Here is a 10,462-nt window from a genome sequence, read left to right on the forward strand (position 1 = left end):
TATTGTGAAAATCCATACTGATATATGCCATAATTAAATGAATAAAAGAATACAATTTTATGGTAGTAAATTGTGCGTCCGCACCTCATGCTCAATTCTGCAAAGTCAAGAAGACATTTTATGCATCCGCATTCAACTCACGTAACTTTGCAAATCCACAAGCAACCAAAAAATGGGTCATGTGCCTTACTTTACTTTACAATCCTCAAGCAACTAAATAAATGGTCATGTGCCTGAATTTTGACTATGGCAACTTGATCAATAGATGAAGCACAACCTAATTTCAATTCCTTAATTTTGTGTCCCCGAAAACAAGCCATTGTGAATCTTATTTGACTCATTCCTCATATTCAACCTATTCTACAAATTCACGCCTCCTTAAATACAATACAACCATACTTTCTTGAATTTAAAGGTATAGCAGTATATATAACTTAAAAAACATCTTCTCCTTTGCACAAGTTAGCTCCAAAACAGACAAAGTGGAATAACAAGCTCCCATCAAAACTTTTAACACAAAAGCACAAAGCTCAAAAATAAATAAACAACAGAATACATTTTTTTTACAATTTTTCTACAATTTTCGCAATATAATGTTTGTCATGTCTTCTTCTTCTTCTTCTTCTTCTTCTTCTTCTTCTTCTTCTTCTTCTTCTTCTTCTTCTTCTTCTTCTTCTTCTTCTTCTTCTTCTTCTTCTTCTTCTTCTTCTTCTTTTCATTCTTGCCTTCCTAGTCTAATCTTCACCAAACCCCCTCAAAATTGAGATATAAACTCCAAACCATATTCCTAATTATTTGCAACAACACTCAATCCAAACAAATAATGATTTTTGAAAACCCAAATTTGAATTCAAAGCTTCAAAGCTTTTTAATGGCTGTCAATGGTGGAATTACTGCTCTCTTTTCCTTTCCTCTTACATTACTGAAATTTGGGATTGAGAGATAGAGAGAGACGTAGAGAGAATTCTCAATTCTTTGCAACAACATCCAATCCAAACAAACAATGTCTTTTGAAAACCCAAATTCGAATTCAAAGCTTCAAAGCTTTTTAATGGTTGTCAATGGTGGAATTACTGCTCTCTTTTCCTTTACTTTTATATTACTGAAATTTGGGATTGAGAGATAGAGAGAGACGTAGAGAGAATTCTCAATTCTTTGCAACAACATCCAATCCAAACAAACAATGTCTTATGAAAACACAAATTCGAATTCAAAACTTAAAAGCTTTTTAATGATTGTCAATGGTGGAGGGGTTACAGATTTTTGCTGGTCTTAGAAGGGGAAATCGTGGGGATTTGGAGAGAGAAACTTGGGGGAGTGGGAATATACGGTTGAGTAAAATTAGGAGACTAATTAATACCATTAAAATCCTAAAATGGTACATAAATGGTAATTAGGTATACAGAAGGTAATTATATTAAAAGTTAAGCATGTAGGGTAATATAGTTTACTATATGGCATAGGAATATAAAAATTCCAAAATTAAAACTCTTATTTTTTGTGTGGTTAATTTTTGAACATTTGTAAACGGGCTTATGGATCTCATGGACTGGACTTCCCCATACATAATTGTTTGAGAATTGGATCAGCCCAAAGTGGTACGGCCCGGAGTCTAATGCGAGTCGGGTTACTCCGAGTCTGCATCAATTCAAACCCCAGACTCTAATCCAATCCTTCACTCCACTCTCTTTGAGTTCCAAACACAATGGAAGCTGTGACTATCGCTTCCCAATTTTCACCGGCGACGGGAGTCCGGCTATCATCACCGGCGAGCTGCCGTTCGTCAGCTCCCAAACGGACTCTGAGTTTTTCGCCGTCTCCGAAATCTTCTCTATCGACGAGCTTTATCTCCCCATTCGTCGGCGGTAGTGTACTCGCGGACTTCTCGGGTCATAAAATTCGACCCGATTCTCTTCGCCCTTCTTCCTCTAGCTCTCGCCCCAAACGTGGCGTTGTCACTATGGTAAGTACCGGCTTTGGCTTCCAATTTGTTGTTTTTTACTGATTGGTAAATTTAAAAGTAGTGGTTGAGACGTACAATCTAAAAGGAAATGGAATTTTTTTTCAAGCTTTTGTTTCTATTGGTTTATTTTTTTAATCTGAACAAACAAGGAAAATACTTAATGATGATAATTTTAACATGGCGTGTTGCTCCGGTGAAGCTCTACTGTGATGGGTAGGTCCATGAATTATCGTGGTGGAACTTATATTCTAGCAAAATGTGGTAATCACACATTAGTTGATGCTTTTTTTAAGGGAGGGGTTGTGCTTGTAGAAGGTAGTAGGTAGCGGCGGAATAGTGAGGTGCGCCAAGCTGGCCCGGACACCACATGTCATTAAAAAACATTGTAGGGGGGGGGGGGGGAGAGTAATGATATATGGTCTGAATTGAGGAGTTTGTTAATTGGTTTTGACATATTGTGATTGTTAGTAAATTAGTTAAGTATTAAATTAGTTTTGTTAATAAGTGTTGTCCTCCCTTGGGGGTGCTACAGCGATAGCTCGGCGAGTCCTTAGGATGAAAACCACAGGAGACAAGGGTTTAAATCTCAACAGCGGTCCCAAAAAATAAAATAAAAATGTGGATGATTTCTTTCTATCTACACAAGTCTTGGTGGGTATAGTTACCTGGTTCCGATGCAGTTGTGCTGGCAGGAGGTAGTACATAGCCAGTGGGATAGTCAAAGTGACCACTAGCTGACAAGCACTATCTTTATAGAAAAAAGAAGGCGAACAATTTAGCAACTCAAAGTTCATCTGCCTTATTTGTTTGGATATGATAGCCTTTAAAATGTTGGCACTTAGCAGTTTGGCAGTTTGTCTCTCAGGCCAAAGTATATTGTTTGGTTTAGTTTTGTAGAAACGGCCAGCTCAAAACTATGGTAATTCAGCGATTTGGTTTGTGTGTCATATTTATCGTAGTAGCACAAAAAGGTTTCATAAAGTGGATATTGAAAATATGTATGTTAATATTCAAAGATCCTGACCATTTTAAGACATCCAAAAAGTAAACTAAACTAAACATTCTAAGAAAATGGATTACTAAGCTAACTTCAGAAGCATATAAAAGTTAAGATCTCTCCTGCATATGTCAAAGCATCCAAAACATGAATTAGTCAACTAGGAAAATGAAACCGTCATACCAGATGACGAGTTACGCCTCTTTGTTTTCTGGTATGATTTTTTTCTTTTCTTGAAATACATAGGATGGGTTGAATAATTGAATTTAGATGCTAAACTGCTCAAACAAAACTTTAAACACCCAAGAATATGTCGAAGAGCTTTATGGTTTATGGTGAGGGAGTTTAATTGTTTAAATTAAATTGAAGTCCATATAAAAAAGGAAGAAATTAATGATCGGTGCTTTCTTTTGAGAGATTTGGTCTCTGGATATCATGGATGAGTGTTTATGCTACAAAGCTATATTGTGCTATTGTCCATATGTAGTCAAGCACATGATTCTCTTTTGATAAAAAGGGATTCTCAGAAGGCAAATCTGGTGTAGAAGATGATAGGAAATGGGAGTTCCCATCGTCGGGGACGTAAGCATTTTGAAAACATCCAATTGTTGTCTGACAATACTTCCAACCGGTAACTATTACTGCGAAACTAAACTCCAAACTTTGCAATTAAGGTCAGTGTTTTGGAGAGCGAGAAGCGGAAAAAAGCGAGGAGGCCTCGCTTCGCCGAAGCGAGAAGCGCGAAGCGAAGCGTGCGCTTTTTTCATGTGAAGTACAATTTAACACATAAATAAAAAAAATTAAATAGGCATAAATAAATGGCCAAGAACTCAATAAAAATAATATATTGAGCAAATGTTTCAATTCTTAAATCAAGAAGTAAATAATAAATACTAAAACTAGATAGTGAATAATTTTCAAAAGTCATAACATATTAAGCAAATGCAAAACAAAATCACAAAAGGAGCAACATTCTATTCTTCAACAAGATCTCCAAACTCTTGAAGTGTCATCATATTCGAGTTATTATATTGGTTATCATTTTCTTCTTCTTCTTCTTCATCTTCAACTAGAATATGGGGCTAACTTGAAAATGTCACCAAACATCAAGTTGATGCAATGTGCAGCACAAGGAGTCCAACAAATATTTGGGAAAACTCCTTTCAACATGTCACCCGCGTTTTTATTCTCACTTGCGTTATCAGTAACAACTTGAACCACATTTTCCGGTCCAACTTTCAATATTATCTTCTCAAACAAGTTGAACATTTTATTGGAATCGGTTGAAGGGTCACTAGCATCATAAAATTCAAGAAACACACTACCTCTCGGAGAATTCACCAAAACATTAATGACCATTTTTCATTTTTTGCTGGCCATTTATCCATCATAATGGAACAACCATAAGTTTTCCATTGCACCTTATGCTCCTCGACAATCTTGTTTGTCTTCTCCACCTCTTTTTTTAGACAAGGAACTCTTACTTCGTGATAGGTTGGGGGCTTCATTCCTGGGCCATATTGGCCTACAGCCTCAATGCATTTATCAAAACTATCGGTGTAATTTAAACAATTAAAAGGGAGCCCCTCATCATACATCCACCTGGCAAAAGCATCTACAACGCGCTTCCTTAAACTCTTCCTACAAGAATCTAAGTCAATAGCTTCACCCTTTCACTTTTCATTTGGTTTTTGCGAGAAAAAAGATTAAGAGGACCTTTCACATTGCTACTGGTTGTGGATGATCCACTTCCACTTGTTGAATTCTTTCTTTGAGATTTTGAGGGAGTTGGCCTCATTGATATATCATTGACTTCAAGGTCATCCTCATCCATTTGACTATTTTCATCAAGAAGATTAATCATAGATGCTCCATGGCTCATTGGATTTTTTAACTCATTTTTTTTCTCAACCTAGTCTCTAATTTCTTGCTTAACAGAATCCGGAACACTTGGACATTCTTTGACATCTCTAAAACCACCAATTAGATGTCTCTTGTGACGATGTATTCCACCGTTATAAATTTTTTGACAAAAGATACATTGCACTTTTGTGTTACTACTGCCAACTGCAACTCCATAGGCCCAAGCTGGATCTCTTTTTTGGCTTGATGCCATTGAATAAGATTGAATTTACTACAATCAACAACCAAAAAAAAAAAAACAGAACAGTTAAGGAGTCGAACCAGAACAGTGAAAGAACAGAAAATAACAAAAAAACAGAGCACACAAAGAAAAATAGAGCATAAATTAGGGCAGAAGAACAGAGCATAAATTAGGGCAAGAACAGGGCAATAAAAACTGAAAAAAATAGAAAGAAGAAGAGAAAAAGGTAACGAACAGTGAACTGAAGAAAATCAGAAGTGGAAGAGAAGAGGAGGAGAAAAAGAAGAAGAGAAGAAGAAACTTACCCGTCGTCGCTTGCAACAGAGTGTTCGCGTAAGTGTATTTGCGAAGTTTTTTTTTTAAAAAACCCTAGAAGATGCCTTACCCTCGCTTATTGCTCTTTTTCCATCGCCTCGCTTCTCGCTTTTTAGGGTAAAGTGAGCGCTTTTTGATGTGAGTCGCGCTTTAGGGCAGAAAAGCGCTATGCCGTCGCCTCGGCGCTTTAAGCGAGAAGTGCACGCTTTTTATAACACTGATTAAGGTTCAGCAACTTTATCTACCTTTAGGTAATTCGAAGATTGAAATTGTCAGGAAACATGGACCAAATGGGTCATGCCAGGAAGTATCAAGCTTGCTCTATGCAGCTGGTATAAACAGATCTTTTCAAATGGCAGTGGACAGTTGTGGAATGCTGTTCCTAATTGCATATCTGGAATGTTAGGATGGAGAGAAATAATAGGTGCTTTAGTGATAGGAGGGGCGATATTTCAATTGTATAGGCCGGATGTTTCAAAAGCCGAGACAATCAAACCTCTCATAACAGTCACCCTCTATAACAACACTTCACTATAATGGACAAGTTTTCCTTGGAACCAATGTTTCATGTTATGTTATAATATATGTTCTCTATAACAGCACTTTGCTATAGCAACTAAAAAATGTCGGTACAAACGAGACTGTTATAGAGAGGTTTGACTTTATGTGTGGAGTAAGAAGAGTATTGTTTCTTATTTAGACTCACTTTTACATCTTCTGCAGTTCTTCAATCTATAGAAGGATGCTCTATTTTCAGTACTTTCTTGGTACTATTTAATAAACTTCCTACCTTTTCATAAAAAAATTAGAAGAAAAAAAAAGATTAACATGGTCAGGGCTAATCCATTTGATCTGAAGAATTTTATTTTTGGCTGCATTAGAATTTTAAGCTGCTGTGTGGCCTGAACAAAAGACCTTATTGAAGAGTTTGATGATAGCAGAGGTACAAGAAAAAAATAGATAGGACTATGATAAAGCAAAATAGAACGTGGAACAGTTTATGTGGCTACAATTGCTAAATTAGGTACTCTGTTCAAACTGGTTTGATATGCCTTGGGAAAGTGACCTGCAATTCATTGGGTTCTTTGTTTCTTATCCGCTGTAAATATTGTTAGATGGATTGTCTGGTGATATGGGAGAAAAAGGCTTACTTACATTAACTGCTGATGATATTTTCTCGATTGACTTGAAGATTTTGGATCACTAGAATAGAAATTAGAGGCAGCGGCCTCGGAGGAAGTATTATTTCAATTGTTATCAGCTGATGCGTTAAAATCACAAACTTTTGAATGATACCTACAGGTCAAAAAGAAAAAAAAAACACTTTTGTATGTACCTATTTTTCCTCATTAATGTGATGGAATTTGTGACAGAAAGTAGTATTGGTATTTTGTACTGTGACTTTATTGCTCTAAACATGTGCACATTTTTGGTGACAGGTTATTCCTTTCTCAAGGGGAAGTGCATGGGAGCAACCTCCTCCAGATTTAGCATCTTACTTGTATAAGAATCGAATCGTTTACTTGGGCATGTCTCTAGTTCCATCAGTGACGGAATTGATACTAGCTGAATTTCTTTACCTTCAGTATGAGGATGAGGAAAAGCCAATCTATCTTTATGTAAATTCTACTGGCACAACCAAGGTAAAAACTGGTTGCTTTCTTTTCATTTTGCCTTGTATTTTTCATTATCTTAAATCCTTGATTTTCTGGTCAAATGCAGCTGGTTGTATTGAAATTTTCGCTTCACTAATTTTCTAACGAGATAGCTTTATACAAGAAGTTGAAGTTTGGTATCAATGTATCAAATAGAGAGAGGTTTTCTTCCATTTAATAGTTGCTAATCTGTGGTTCTTCTGTAGGTATTGCTTGCTAGAGGATAAACTCAAACTGGTTATAATTTATTGCTTCAGGCACGGTGCTTGATCTATGTTAGGATCATGTTAGAAACAACTAAGACCCTTTTGTTTTACCAACTTGACCCTTATATTCTTCCAACTTGAAGGAAAGTGAGCGTGATATTGACAATTGATTGTAAAGCCACTCTTGCTGCATTTCTAGTTTCAGAAATGCACTATACAGGCAGTTCTATGAGATTCTAAACATATAGCTGTTGTAAGCTCAGTTTGAGTTTCTACTTGACTTAATTTGAACCCTATTTACTTTAGATTACGTATAATTCGAACATGTTTTTATCATACTTACTTTCAGATGATTTTCTATTTTACAGGGTGGTGAGAAGTTGGGTTATGAGACAGAGGCTTTTGCTATATATGATGTTATGAGGTTACAAATTGCTTCTCTATCCATTTTTCTCATTCGAGTCATATTTGAAGATGTCTCTTTAGTGTTGTTTTATGTTTTTTTTTTACTAATTTGTTTTTCTGGTAGTGATTCTGTGATAAAAGACTTGAACGGTAAGATTTTTGTGTAGATAGGATTTTGGTTCTTCAACAGGATAGATTTAGAATGGATGCTTGAGATTTGTCTGGTGGTTATTTTGGACTCGCCATTCTTAATATATCTTTACCAGGGAAAAAAAGAAAAAAAGATGTGAAAGTGTTCGACCTTGGTTAGCCTCTCTCAAGTCATAAATTGATGTGATAAAGGTGGACCAGAAAATGAGAAAGCTGTGATAGGCTGATCTGCTGATAAGTATGGTTCTGTATATTTGCTCCGAAGGATCTTCACTCAGAAGCATATTTGGGACAGCTTATAAAAAAATTATATTGGACAGAGGACTGGAGCCATTGTGCTTGCACTCTTGCCATATTCTAGTTTTCGTTATAATCACATGGCAAGAAGCAACTAGAGAATGCACTGTCAAGTTAGTTTGGCAGCTGAATATGTAGGATTAAATACCGGATGATTTGTACAAGGTAAGAGGTGTGAATCATATTTTAGCTTATCAAAATTTGGATTTTCAGAAAGAAGAGGTTGGGTGGTTTAAACCCAAGTCGTGTAGTATTTTACAGTGTATTCCAATAGTAAACGTAGGTCTCCAGTCGAAATGAGCAATGACCTGTCTGTGTTTCCTATTTTGCGGCTCTCACAATTCTCAAGACGTTTAAGTGCTCCTTGCTTGTACCAAAATGTAACTTTAGACTCTGCTTTTTCATACTAATTATCCGAGTTTATAATTTGTAGCCATTCTTTTGATTCAGCTAAAGTTTGTATTAAGGATCTGAAATAAATTAATAAAATTGTCTGCTCAGTAACAGTTAAGTTTTTTAGATGAGGTGGTTCACACAGTTCAACATAGTATTAAAGCAAGGAATTGTCCTTGGTTTGAGTCTCACCACCTAGTATTAAAGCAAGCAATGGTCCTTGGTTTGAGTCTCACCACCCATCTAAAAAATATTTTCACACGCTTAACCTAAGAAAAAGAATCATGCTACGTGTGAGGGGGCATGTCGGGCCTAAAATAATTAGTGTGTCCAATCTCTAACACATTAAGCTTATAGATGCAGTGGTTCACACAATTCAACAGTTTGTATAGTTTTTTATTAGCAGTTTAACAAGTAATGTGTGAAAAAATTAAAGCACTTTTTTTAACTGCAATAACGGTCGACATAAAAATTTCTGTATGCATATTATTTATAGGTGCCCTCAACATCAACTTTTTCTGAAATTTCTGCTCTCATGCCCTCGCTTCCGCTACACTTGAGGAACTTAATGAAAGCATTATTCTTCTGGGACTCCTTTGTTTCTTGTAGCAATCTGCAACAGACACCTTTACTTTTTGCTGCAGATATGTCAAGCCACCTATATTTACTCTCTGTGTTGGAAATGCATGGGGAGAAGCTGCGTTGCTTTTAGCAGCTGGTGCAAAAGGAAATCGTGCTGCATTGCCCTCATCTACAATTATGATTAAGCAGGTCATTTGGAGACCTTTTGTGTTTCTGTCTTCCTTTCTCCCTGTTTTCTTCCCATTCCTTGATTATGTCGTCTAAAATATTCTCTATAAGACTATGACCTGTCCCTGAGTTCTTTTAAAAAGTTGCAATCTTACAAACACAACCATGACTGATATTAAATATGGAATTGCTAATGCATATATACCTTTGCAGCCAATTGCTCGGTTTCAGGGTCAAGCAACAGATGTCGAGCTCATGAGGAAAGAAGTAAAGAATGTCAAAGCGGAATTGGTAATCTTTAAAATTTCTGTTAAGTTAATGCTTGCGTACTGTGACAAAAGTTCAAGGGACAACTTTGCACTTTTTAAGGATTTCTGTTTTCTGCTTTGTGATACACATTTCTGCAGGATCGAAAATGTGCACTGTATTAATTAGCCTATTTTTCTAACTTTACACATATTTTTAAGGTGAAATTGTATTCAAAGCATATTGGAAAATCACCTGAGGAGATTGAAGCGGACATAAGACGTCCGAAGTACTTCAGTCCTAGTGAAGCAGTAGAATATGGAATTATTGATAAGGTATCTCCATGAAATAACTATCAATTTTTTAACTTGGTTCCTGATATGAAAGGACCTGCAGTTCACATTTTAACTTAAATATCTAAAGGTTCTCTACAACGAGAGGGGAAGAGAAGATAGAGGAGTTATATCTGATCTGAAGAAGGCCCAACTTATCTAGGAGTCAAAAGTCCCATCAGCCATGAAACCACAGGATTGAGGTAAGAATTCGCTAACTAATATGATTTTGCTTCACAAAGTAAGCAATCTCAAACATGATAATTGATTTCTAGGTCCAGGGTTTCTTTTGGCACCTATCTTTCACCGGCAATTCATCAACAAGGCTATTTCTCGTCGTGAGCACCTCCTTTAATCCACAGATTTCCTCGAACTTTGTATGAGGTCCCCAATTGTGACAGCTATTGTAATTGTTTTGTACGGATCTTAGTCACTTAGATTCTGCATCCTGTGTTAGCTCAGCGAAATAGATTATAGAATGTGTGTAAAAATTGGAACTACTTAGACAGTTTAGTTGTTAGATGTTCCAACATTTCAATATGATATCAACTGCAAGTCTCTGTACACCAATTTTTAAGTGGAGACCTCAGAAAGGGAAAACAATGAGACTGATAATTCATTGTTGAATGATGAAGAATCAATTACTTCA

At 36.3% G+C, this 10,462-nt stretch overlaps 1 protein-coding gene across 1 annotated transcript; it reads left to right on the top strand.

The window, feature by feature from the left end:
• Nucleotides 1-1,651: 1,651 nt before the first annotated feature.
• On the top strand, nt 1,652-10,462 carry LOC104247529 (ATP-dependent Clp protease proteolytic subunit-related protein 4, chloroplastic). The gene is made up of 8 exons (XM_009803570.2): nt 1,652-1,963; nt 6,819-7,022; nt 7,609-7,664; nt 9,130-9,256; nt 9,449-9,526; nt 9,703-9,816; nt 9,905-10,016; nt 10,089-10,462. The coding sequence occupies exons 1-7, from the start codon at nt 1,706-1,708 to the stop codon at nt 9,974-9,976; spliced, it is 909 nt and encodes a 302-aa protein (XP_009801872.1). The 5' UTR covers nt 1,652-1,705; the 3' UTR covers nt 9,977-10,016; nt 10,089-10,462.

Source organism: Nicotiana sylvestris, chromosome 8 (genome assembly GCF_000393655.2).
Source record: "Nicotiana sylvestris chromosome 8, ASM39365v2, whole genome shotgun sequence".
Classification (NCBI taxonomy): Eukaryota; Viridiplantae; Streptophyta; class Magnoliopsida; order Solanales; family Solanaceae; genus Nicotiana; species Nicotiana sylvestris.

What these genes read in the sequence shown, in the direction of transcription:
- LOC104247529 (XM_009803570.2), top strand. Translation starts at nt 1,706, where the DNA reads ATGGAAGCTGTGACTATCGCTTCCCAATTTTCACCGGCGACGGGAGTC. An exon ending in ATTCTACTGGCACAACCAAG is followed by an intron (nt 7,023 to 7,608) that starts GTAAAAACTGGT and finishes TCTATTTTACAG; the next exon opens with GGTGGTGAGAAGTTGGGTTA. An exon ending in GCTATATATGATGTTATGAG is followed by an intron (nt 7,665 to 9,129) that starts GTTACAAATTGC and finishes TTTTTGCTGCAG; the next exon opens with ATATGTCAAGCCACCTATAT.